The following is a 12,494-nucleotide window of genomic DNA, read 5'->3' as shown; positions in this document are numbered from 1 at the left end:
GTTGAGCATGTTCCGTGTGCGTGTCTCTCAGTGTTTGGAGGCACCATGTCCAGAATGTATCGTTTCCCCACCACGGACGGTCACCACCTGCGGGTGCTAGAACAGATGGCTGAAAGTGTGTTGTCTCTCAACATCCCCAGACAGTATGTCAAACTACTGCTGGAGGAGGACGCTGTCAGGTACGCTACTACACATATTCACACACACACAGAGACATATACACACACCGACATGCACATTTGTGACCGTGTCCAGGGATTTGTTAATTGAGTGTGCATTAATAAAATATAATTGAATGCCTAAGTTGCCGAAGTGTGTGTGTTCAGGGTTTGTGAGCTGGAGGAGCTGGGGGAGTTGTCACCATGCTGGGAGAACCTACGACGACAGATAGTCACTCAGTACCAGACCATCATCCTCGCGTACCAGGAGACTCTCTCTGACCTCACCAACTACAAGGGTTAGTACTGTACACACACACACACACACACACACACACAACTACCAGGAGACTCTCTCTGACCTCACCAACTACAAGGGTTAGTACTGTACGCACACACACACACACACACGACTACCAGGAGACTCTCTCTGACCTCACCAACTACAAGGGTTAGTAATGTACGCACACACACACACACACACACACGACTACCAGGAGACTCTCTCTGACCTCACCAACTACAAGGGTTAGTACTGTACACACGCACGATTACCAGGAGACTCTCTCTGACCTCTGTCGTGGAAATTTCCTGTATTACCAAATGATGAGAGCAAATCACACACCAGTCAGAGTTATGCTTAATCTTCACCTTTTAATAATTAAGCTTTTGCAATAGCATTTTGACTTAACATTTCAGTATCTCTAATAAAAAGTTGAGTCGTCAACATAATGGCAACAGATCTTTTATAGCAAAGATCCACCCCCCTAGTCAACATGACAAACCACAGATTATAGGAACTTCACAAAGAAAGATTGTTACTTGAGAGAGGAGTATCACATAGCCAGACAGCATTAGCTATAAATTATCAGTTTGGTCTCCTAAACTAAGTTCTTATCTCGTTCTTGGTACAACATAGTACCAAAACTTTACCTCATCCAATGGCAAATATCAATTGTCAATTCTAGATACTCCTATCTCAAATACACCCAAACCTGGACAAACTCACTGAAGACAGTGAGCCTCTTAGGTCATATACTAGGGAAAGATAAGGGCAACCTCAGAGGGGACATACAATGGCTCCAGACACTGCCATCCTCCTCTCCCATCCACAAACTCATTTTCTCAATGAGAAAAGTAGGGAGTGACTAGCACACATACATTGTGGAGCCAAGAAATAATTGGTTCCCCCTCAATCATCCCTTCACATGGTTTAAAATATACATTCACAAATGAAGACAGGCCTGACCTCTCCCCTCTCTGGGGCCCAAGAAACTGAGCCCTAGCAGAGAAAGGATAACTGCAAACTGCCAACACTATAGTCCAAAAAGATACATTCTAAATGACAAGTATCTCCCAAAATAAAACATCTTATCTATGTTACCCAACTAATTCTGATTCACCCCCACATTCCACTCTCAAGGGACTCAGTCCCTTCTGAAGAATCAGAATAGTAACATGGCACCTTACTAACAGTAGTTGCAGAGTATATAATACAATTAAAAATACATAATCGAAATTTAAAGATAATAAAGAATCAAATCCCTTCAATGTATATGTAAGTATTCACCCTTCAGAGACTGAGTTTACAACTTTTATACCACAATAGACTTGCACCTGTTTAATCATACAGATTAATACATTTGTTGAGTAAAAATAACAAAACATATAAATACTCCCTAAATTGCAGGAGAACCAGTGTCTAAACACAGGCCTCATCACAACCTATAGGACAGTCATCCCTCTAAGTCCTCATGCTTAGAATTGGGTTCCCCACTATCAGAGATATAGTCAGGAATAGAGGATAGTTCAGGGAAATCATTTATATACTGTGAACCCTCTCTATCTACACTGTCCAGTGAGAATATTTCACTGTGTTCTCCTGATTGTCGTCCATCAATCTCAGATTCTTCCTCTACACCTACTTCATTTGCAAGCAAGGGCATAGTAAGAATAACATCAACCACTTTATTAAACCATTTCTTCACACAAATGATCATTAGCAACAGAGCAATCAGTAATATTAGACCATAGATTAACCAGTGGAAAATGGTCGCAGCCCAATCACCAAACACTGACTGAACCCACCCTAACGGATTCCAGTTGATGTCAGGCTGGTGTTCCCTTTTGAGAACACCACTAAGCTCTTTCAAATGTTCCACTACAATAGTCAAATTGTCATCTCCCTGAGGTATGAATGTACAACAGTGATCTCCTATAATTTGACACACCCCTCCTTCACGTGCTAGCAACATGTCAAGTGCCACCCTATTTTGTGTTGCCATGAGTTGAGTGGCATGTAACTCTGGTCTTATCATAGAAAACCCTGCAGTGGTCAAATTTACTAGGGATTCCAAATGAAATCCTAGCCTATCCAACTCATGTGCATTCTCTGATGCCCCATACCAGAGGATTAAACCACACCAGAACGTCGAGAGTCACTGGGGACATTATTGGATTGCGAGATGTCCCTCTTAATTAGTCTTAACCTGCTTGGAATAGAGGAATTAGTTTTATGCATTACCACAAGGGAGATGTTTAGTTTACCAAAAATACAGCAGCCTGTCCAATTTGTAGGTAGGTGGAGAGCAGCTTTATCACCACAAATCCAATAATGATCAGTAAATGTTGCCGAGCCAAATTGATGAGGAGAACGATCGTCAGTTTCCGCATCAATAATGGTGTGTCCCACCCTCAGTCTAATGGGGTATCCAGAGCTGCATGTTCCCTTCTTCCAGCTACATCCTATTGGGAAAACCCTATAATTGACACATGTTGACATTCCCAGATAGGATTCATTAAATTGTGGTATAGAAATATTGCTTGGGTTGTGACAATGACAGGTCCTAAATGGGGTTCGCCGGGGTTGGACTTGAATAGGTTCTGGTACATGGGATCTAGGTTCTAAGATGATTCTACTGCACCAATGTGAACAATCAAATCCCCCTCGTAAATCTTTTGTTGATGACAAATTACCATTAATGCATTTATCCCTGAGTGTTCTACCTAGTGAGGGTTGACCCCCTGTGTTCTCATTGGACAAGAGCACTTCTAGTGCACAGAGTGTCATTAACTTAGAGCTCTCTTGAATTTTTTCAACATTTTGTTAAAAATCGTGCAACATTTCAACGTCCTGCTACTCATGCCAGGAATATAGCATATGATTAGTATGTGTGGATAGAAAACACTCTGAAGTTTCTAAAACTGGTTAAATCATGTCTGTGACTATAACAGAACGTGAACGGCAGGCAAAATTCCAAGAAAAACCTGGTCACAAAAAAAAGGTATTCATCCGCCAGTCTCTGAATGTCTATGGCAAGAGAAAATAGATAGCGGCCCGTTAACAGTTCCTACAGCTTCCACACAATGTCGCCAGTACTGGCAATTTAATTGGATTTAATCCTTGGTGAAATGAGAAATAGGCACTTCCTGTCATCCAGTACACAGGAGGAGGCTTATGGGAGAGAGACAATGGACCATGATTTCAAGAGTAGCTGCTATTGAATACAGATCGCCCGTGATCAATTTGATCGATTATTAACGTTTACAAATACCTAAAGTTGGGTTACAAAAGTAGTTTGAAGTGTTTTGTCAAAGTTTATAGGCAACTTTTTTTAATTTTAAAAAATGACGTCGCGTTTTGGAAAGCATTTTTTTCCTGGATCAGACGGGCTATATAAATGGACATTTTGGGTATACATGGACGGATTTAATCGAAAAAATATAGGAGTGCCAACAAAGAAGCTTGTCAAAGGTAATGAATGTTTTATATTTTATTTCTGCGTTAATTCTTTTGTTTACGTCCCCTTCAGGTATTTCGGGGGGTTGCATGCTATCAGATAATAGCTTCTCATGCTTTCGCCGAAAAGCATTTAAAAAATCTGACATGTTGGCTAGATTCACAACGAGTGTAGCTTTAATTCAGTACCCTGCATGTGTGTTTTAATGAAAGTTTGAGTAGCGAGTACTATTAGCATTTGGCGCTACGCATTTCCATTTCCTGTTGGCTAGGTGAGATGCTGGCGTCTCGGTGGCTGTAAGAGGTTAATGCTGACCTCTACTGAATACTGTAAGAATGGGGAGATCGCTGAATGTGGAAACAAGCTACATACATAACAGGAGGTATTTCCTAACATCAGTTCAGTCTTTACTGTACAGTTAAGCAGTGACCACCAAGTGTTTCCCTTGTGATTCCTACTGTAATGCTCATCCAGTGGAGTACTCGACCTTCTTCTTTCGATATGGGAGCGGCTATTGTTTGCTGGACTCCTGTCCTGAGCCTGCCGGTCATCAGTCGAGTCCGTACCATGTGGTCTTTCCAGGACCGGTTGTCGTTGAGTCAATGTCCATATGGCAACTGTAATGAGAAGGCTCAAGACCATAGCAATAAACTTTATGCGAGTCTGGGCCTGATCCTCCCATGGCCATCTAGTCTGACTTCCGGCATCTCTGGTCCTCCATCCTCAGGGTCTGGTCGGCAGTATGGCACCTTCCTGCAGTGGTTGGCATGGATCCAAGTAGACCTCTCAGCTACGCGAACAGCAGTGGGGGTAATCAGCATCACCTGGTATGGTCCAGTCCACCTCTGCTGGTTCCAATGCTTTTGTCTCAGGTCTTTCACCACCACCCAGTCACCTGGTTGCAGTTTGTGCAGGATCCCCACCAGTGGCTGGGGTAGAGACGCTTTCCCTCTGGGGAAAATAGCCTTCAGAACATTGTTTAGAGAAGTACAATAACTTACCATGTCATCGTCACAGCCCATCAGTGTCAGCTTGTTCTGTGAGAAGGGAGAATTAATCATCCTCATTGGTCTACCTGTCAGAACCTCATGAGGAGCCAATCCAGTGATTCTGTGGGGCCGCCCTCGCATGTACATCAGAGCCAGGGGGATCACAGTGACCCAAGAAAGCCCTGTCTCTGCCATAAGCTTTACCATCTTAGATTTTAGGGTTTGATTAGCGCGTTTAACTAAACCGCCGGATTGCGGCCTATAGCTACAATGGGTCCTGAGGTCTATCTGCAGACTCTCAGACAAGTTCTGTATCACCAGGTTTACAAAGTGGAAGCCATTGTTGCTGGTTAATTTAGATGGTAACCCCGACCTTGGGATGATCTCCCTAAGGAGATTCTTGGCTACTGCCATAGCAGTGGAATGTCGACATGGGAATGCCTCTACCTACTTGGAGAAGGCATCCACTATCACCAGACAATATTTGTAACCTTGACAAGGAGAGAGTTCAATAAAATCCATTATTATGTGTTCAAATGGTCCTTCCGGAGTCGGATGAGCCGACAGTGGCATGGGAATCCCTCTTCCCATGTTGTTAGCCATAGCATTACCTTTGGAGACAGGGTTGGAAGAGTTAGCATGAGCAAGGCACTTACAAACAGCAATTTCAGAAGGGAGCAAAATAGCTTTTAGCAAGTTATCAACAAGTTTTTAATGAGAGATCGTCTTACCAGAGGAGGTCAGGTAGCCGCGCTGTTTCCACAGAGTACCAAAATCATGTACCACACCAAAGGCATATCTGCTATCTGTATAGATCGTAGCAGACTGGCCTTTAGCTAATATGCAAGCTCTAGTTAGTGCAAAGAGTTCTGCTGCTTGAGCAGAAAGGTGGGAGGGTAATTTAGCACTTTCCAGTGTGGTTGAGGCAGTAGTAACCGCGTACGCAAACAATGGTTCTCTTTTCTCAGAACGCTGAGCAGAGCCATCTACAAACCATTCCAAATGTGCATTTTGCAAAGGGACATCAGTTAAGTCCGACCTTGGTTTAGAGACAAGCTCCACCAGGGCAGCACAGTTGTGCGGCTCTCCATCCTCGGTGGGCAACAAAGTAGCAGGATTTAACACAGTGCACCTCTTCAGGGTCACATGACACATTGTCAGAAGAACATTCTGATAATGGAGCAGTCGAGCTGGTGTGAGATGGGGCGTCTTTGCATGTGAAATAAGAGCATGTACAGCATGAGGATCGTGTACAGTGGCAACAATGTCTGCACAAGCCAACACAGCTTCAGTAGCAGCAGCCACAGCTCTCAAACAACAAACCAGACCTCTGGCCACACTGTCCAGCTGTTTGGAATAATACCCAACTGGGTGCTGCTTTCCTCCATGTTCCTGTGTTAAAACAGATTACATAAAACCATTTTTCTCACTAACAAAGATGTTAAAAGGTTTAGAATGGTCAGGGAGCCCCAAACAGGGAGAAGTAGTCATGAGTTGTTTGTCTGGTCAGAGCAGTCAGTCCCTCTGGTGTCCACTTAATTTTGTCAATCATAGCCATTTTGTGGCCATAAATAAGGTCAGCAAGTGGCTGCACCACCTCAGCATAGTCAGGTAACCACGCCCTACAATACCCTGCTATACCAGTCAATGACATCGTGTCGTTTAGTAACCGGCTATGGGACAGAGAGAATAGCCTGTATCCTCTCTTTACCCAGCTGCCTGCCACTGGGAGAGATGTCATAACCCAAATACCTCACTGTCTGTGAAACCAACTAAATTCTTCTTTGAAACTTTGTGGCCATTCTCAGCGAGAAATATCAACAGAGCCCGAATATCAGTTTCAAAAGTTTCCATTGAACTGGAGCACAACAACAAATCATCCACATAGTGAATCAGAGTGCTGCTCTCAGGGGGTAAAAAACCCTTCAGATTTTGTTCTAAAGCTGCTGACAAAATAGCGGGGGATTCCACGTAACCCATTGGAGCCACAGTCCAAGTAAATCGCTTTCCTAGAAACGTGAAAGCAAACCAGAACTGAGATTCTGGTGCCACTGGAATACTGAAAAATGCATTCATCAAATAAATCACAGAGAACCACTCTGCTGTGGGTGGTACCGCCCCCCAACAGTGTAGGAACCACCGGGGCACGGGCAAAAACTGCATCGTTCACAGGCCTTAAGTCCTGGACCAATCTCTAATCACCTGAATGTTTTCTAACAGGCAAGATAGATGTGTTACAGGGTGATTCTGGATAGGGAATTAAAGCACCATTAGCTAACAAGGATGCATGAACAGGAGGAATACCTACTATTGCCTCCCTACTGAGTGGCTCCTGTGCTCTAGATGGGCGCCTGGTGACTACCATTGGCTCAGCTCCCTTTATTCTCCCAAAATCATACTTGTCCCTTGCCCATAGGCATTCAGGGACCCCTCTCAGGAGGGGTGAGTCTTCACTCAACAACATGATATTGGTAGAAAAAGAAACGTGATCAACACCATTGCACACCCCTCTCAGTTGGAGTTCCCCAACTGAGTGGGTAACAACTTGTCAGTGTGCTGGGTGAATAAGTTGACCCATCATGGTGCATCTCCCAGTCTGTAGCATCAACCAAGCATTTCATCCAAATTCCAGTATCCACCCATTTTACTCTGTCTGATTTTGCCAGGGACACAAGTGGTGTGCTATCCTCAAACAGGTAGGGGTTAGATTAGGGGTTAGATTAACCTCTAAAACATAGAAATCACTGCTACAGTATGTAGCACACAGCCATTGTTTCTCATAATGGAAATCTATTGTCAATGGTGAAAAATGGGAGGTGCAATGTAAGCCTGCTTCAGACATGAAACTGCCCTCGTGGTCCCAATGGGTTTCGGCCATTGAGAAAACACAAGCAATATTGGGCACCTCATCAACATCCCATGCATAATACCAGTTACAAAACTCAGACATTAACATCAATTGCTCCCCCCCCCTTCCTCCTCTTCTTCGTGAATAATAGTTAAATCGGTTCGGCCACATGTTATGTTGATGCCAAGTTCACACAGGAGGTCCCTGCCCATCAGATTGACAGAACAGTGGTCAGAGTAGAGAAATTGATTTTGACACTTCTCCTCACAAAAGGAGACAGGCAGAGACATAGTTACCTGCTCTCTGAGTGGGAGGCCTGAACCCCCTACAGTTTTGACTATTTCATTAGACATGGGAGGTTTTATCATAGCCTTGCAGTTAATGACAGACATAGCAGCCCCAATATCAACAAGAAATATTAGGGACTCACCATTGACAAAAGCCTCCACGGTTGGCTCTACTCTCGGAAGGGTGTGACACTTTAAAAACAAATGCTCTTGTTGCTCTGAGGATTTTAGCACAACTGTCCATGTCTCCTCATCATGTCAATACTCAATAATTGTACAGGGTTGTCTGTGCCGGCGGCCCCGTCTGCCAGGCTCCAGGTTGTCCTCTGCCTAGAGAGACTCCTTGTGGGCCCCACTGTTACTGTTGCTGGACCCCGTGTGGTGGCCCGACCTGCCATTGGTTGGGAGGTGGCTGCCATGGCTGTTGTTGGAATGGGGCTGTCCATGCATGTGCTCCTCTTGCCCCCTCCTCTCGGTCCCCTCTTCTCGGTCCGCCCCTGCCTTTGTTCCTCTGGATTCGTTGGCTCGGAGCAGTCAGCAGCAAAATGACTTGGCTTCCCACAGTTGTAACACTTGCACACTCCACCCCCTCTTCCTGTCCCTGCTGGGGCTGCTCCCTGGTAAAACGTCATCTGGGCAGCCTGTAGTTTCTGTGTCTTTACTTTTTCTTCCTTTATTTTTTCTTCCTACTTTGTTGTCTCTCAGCATGCTTGCAGTGCTGTACCACTGTTGCTAATGGCTCAGTCTCCCAACTGATGCAGGTAGTCCTCACAGCTTTCTCCAGGCCCGGTGTCAGACCCCTCACCAGGGCGTCTTTCAGCAGATCCCCATATGCATGTTTGTTTGGTTGGATACCACTGTGTAGCCTTGAAACAGGTCTCAAGTCTCTTTCTGAAAGCCTCCAGGCTCTCCTCTTTCTTCATAGTGCATTCTCTGATAGCAGTCCAGTCAGTCTTAGTTGGATACATCTCCACAATCCTGGCCAGCAGTGCCGTTATCTGGTCCTGATATGCGTCATTCACAACCCACAGGTAGTTGCAATCAAACTGTCCCTGTACATCCGCCCACCTGAGTCCCAGTTTCTTTTTACAGATATGGGCTATCTCAGCAGCAGATGGTTTGTACTGACCCACCAATACCCTCATTTCTACTGAATATTTCACAGCGTCCTTACTTGGGTCTGGTAGGTCTTCTACAATGTATTTGATTTCATTATGTCTCCACGTCCTCTGGACATACACAATGGGGTTCCATGCTGCGGTGGCAGCAGCATTAGCATCATCAGTTCGAGGCTGAGGGTTGTGACAGGCCATCAGAGGGTATTGACGATACATGTCTGATGCTGGGTTGTATGGGAAGGGGGTAGAGACACGCCTCTCCATCCTGGCCCGTAGACGGTCCTTCAACGGGGGAGTCAGCTGGGGTGCCCCTCCGTTCTCACTTTTCTCACTGGAGCTGAGTGGAGGAGCCTCAAAGGATTGTTGATATTTTTACCCTTCTGGCGTGCTCCCCCCACTGCACCTCCAGTGGGACTGGCCAGCCACTCCAGACCCTGTCAGGACTTCAGCCAGGCTCTGTGCCAGACGATCAATCACCGTGGTGTCGGGAGAGACGGGGTGGGGCTGCAGATTGTAGTGGTCTTGCATCCAGTGGACCAGCAGGAGGCGGCTGAGGAGGGAGGGAGGTCCGGCAACACTGGGTAGAGTGTTTGTCCCCCTCTCTACGGTACTACTCAGTCTCATCATCATCCTTCCTATTCCTTCTCACTGTTTCATCTTTCCCCTTATTTTCTCCTTCCTCAGTCTGAACTACCATATTCTGACAGGGTTTTCCCTGAAATGTGTCCTTCTTTCATTTGTCAGCTTCCCTTTCCCATTTCCTGAATTTCACCCAGTCATTTTGATCCTTTTTTCCTAGTTTACCTTTCTTCTCTACCAATCTCTGTCTTATCTCGTCTAACAGCGTCACACTTAGTGTCCCTGTCAAAGGAAAACCACCCTCTCTATGCCATAGAAGTACCTGTTCCAGAATATCCCTACCCCATTTATCTACCATAACCTTCAAGGCTCCAGTAGGAGGGTCCGGAATGCCTGGTTCTTTGCACTCGCGCGCGCCCATGGCTCCATAGTCCCACACACACACACACACAAAATATCACGCACACACACATACACACACAAAATATCACGCACGCACACAGGAAGAGAAACAGTTATAACAGGAATTCCTTAAGTACTCACACAGAATTTTAATGATCACTCACACAGAATTTTAATGATCACCCACACAGGATTGGTCAGATGCTCACACAGAACTGGTCAGATGTCCACACAGAACATCAGAACCTAATTAAAAGGTTACCCACACAGAGTCAACCTACCGCGCCCACACAGAACGCTCCTACAAAACAACACACTCACACAGAGTAACCCAGGGCATACCTGGCTAGCACATTTTAAAATAATTGGAATTCACCACCTCTGAGGGTCACTTAGGCAGTCACACAGACACCTTCAGAATGACGTCCTTCTTCCAATAGGGCTTCACCAAGTACCGTGTTTCACACAGAACACAGCCACCCTGGCCCCTCACCCCCACAGATCCCACCAATCCCCACTGTGATCAATTCAGTGTCAGGACGGCTCTAGGTCGCCTGCAACCGGACAGTGTCAGAGTATCTTTGAGTCCACAAACTCTCAGATTACTCTCCTCTGACTCGGCCCTGTTTACGCCTCCAAGGTGCCCCCCTCACACAGGAACACACTCAGAGCCCACGTAACAGAGGCTTTTGTTAAAAAACTCAACTTCAAGTGTGGTTTGCTCACCTCACTTTTTTTTACTATGTTCGGGATGTGGCATCCACTCGGCTCGCTGCCTCTCGGATCTTAGGTTAGTCCATCTGCTCCGTTCCCGACGTGTGGTCTCCCTCGGATCCCAAGTTTGAGGGATCCCTTGTGCATGATTACCTAGCTCATCAGTAGCGGTCACCGAGTGAAGATTCACATCCCATCCTCGTCGCCAAATGTCGTGGAAATTTCCTGTATTACCAAATGATGAGAGAGCAAATCACACACCAGTCAGAGTTATGCTTAATCTTCACCTTTTAATAATAATTACACTTTTGCATTTTGACTTTCAACATTTCAGTATCGCTAATGAAAAGTTGAGTGGTCAACATAATGGCAACTGAGATCTTTTATAGCAAAGATCCACACCCCTAGTCGACATGACAAACCATAGATAATAGGAACTTCACAAAGAAAGATTTTTACTTGAGAGAGGAGTATCCCATAGCCAGACAGCATTAGCTATAAATTATCAGTTTGGTCTCCTAAACTAAGTTCTTATCTCGTTCTTTGTACAACATAGTACCAAAACATTACCTCATCCAATGGCATATATCAATTGTCAATTCTAGATACTCCCATCTCAAATACACCCAAACCTGGACAAACTCACTGAAGACAGTGAGCCTCTTAGGTCATATACTAGGGAAAGATAAGGGCAACCTCAGAGGGGACATACAATGGTTCCAGACATTGCCATCCTCCTCTCCCATCCACAAACTCCCTCATTTTCTCAATGAGAAAAGTAGGGAGTGACTAGCACACATACATACTGGAGCCAAGAGATAATTGGTTCCCCCTCAATCATCCCTTCACATGGTTTAAAAGATATTTTCACAAATGAAGACAGGCCTGACCTCTCCCCTCTCTGGGGCCCAAGAAACTGAGCCCTAGCAGAGAAAGGATAACTGCAAACTGCCAACACTATAGTCCAAAAAGATACATTCTAAATGACAAGTATCTCCCAAAATAAAACATCTTATCTATGTTACCCAACTAATTCTGATTCATCCCCCACACCTCACCAACTACAAGGGTTAGTACTGTACACACACACACACACACACACACACGACTACAAGTAACACACAAATGTATTTCAACCTCAGATAACTATGTCTAAGGTGGTTTGTTGTGGTTTAACATGAGAATCCTACTCTGTCTATTCCACCCCTCTCTTTTCTCTGGTCTTTCCTCCAGGTCCGTCGTTCAAGGCCAGTAACCTGAAGGCAGAGAGGAAGCTGGAGTTCATACCCACCAACCTTCATGTCCAGAGGATGAGGGTGCAGGATGAGTCTGGCTTTGGTGAGCTGAGCCCCATTCCCTGTTTCCCCCTCCCTGGATGTTCATGCAGCTCTCCACTTTGGCCTTAATAGTTATGTTTCCCCAGACCACACGTATGACGTGGTGACTATCGGGGCTCCCGCCGCCCACTACCAGGGCTTCAAGAACAGCGGCCTGCGCAAGCAAATCACCAAGTTCGAGGAGGCCAAGAAACAGTGAGTATAGAACCTCACAAAGAGGTGGAACCCAGGTGGAACTGCGGTAGAACCTTGGTTGTATTAGATGTATCCTTCTTGCTGCCAATGCTCACTAATCTTATCACATTTTTTCAGCTAACAACCC

General features: G+C 45.3%; 1 protein-coding gene across 9 annotated transcripts in view; it reads left to right on the top strand.

Annotated features, from left to right (window-relative positions):
* LOC110528761 (inositol polyphosphate-4-phosphatase type I A) overlaps window positions 1–12,494 on the top strand; it is a 56,250-nt gene that overhangs the window by 27,701 nt on the left and 16,055 nt on the right. For all 9 annotated transcript variants that reach the window (XM_036982675.1, XM_036982674.1, XM_036982678.1 and 6 more), the window contains exons 9-12: window positions 32–179; window positions 327–457; window positions 12,069–12,173; window positions 12,259–12,367. In XM_036982675.1, coding sequence (XP_036838570.1) covers window positions 32–179; window positions 327–457; window positions 12,069–12,173; window positions 12,259–12,367 — 493 coding nt within the window. The remainder of the gene's footprint in view (window positions 1–31; window positions 180–326; window positions 458–12,068; window positions 12,174–12,258; window positions 12,368–12,494) is intronic.

The sequence above is a fragment of the Oncorhynchus mykiss genome, chromosome 7 (assembly GCF_013265735.2).
Source record: "Oncorhynchus mykiss isolate Arlee chromosome 7, USDA_OmykA_1.1, whole genome shotgun sequence".
Classification (NCBI taxonomy): domain Eukaryota; kingdom Metazoa; phylum Chordata; class Actinopteri; order Salmoniformes; family Salmonidae; genus Oncorhynchus; species Oncorhynchus mykiss.
The sequence above is the reverse complement of the archived record's forward strand: the minus strand, read 5'-3'. Positions and strand labels throughout refer to the sequence as shown.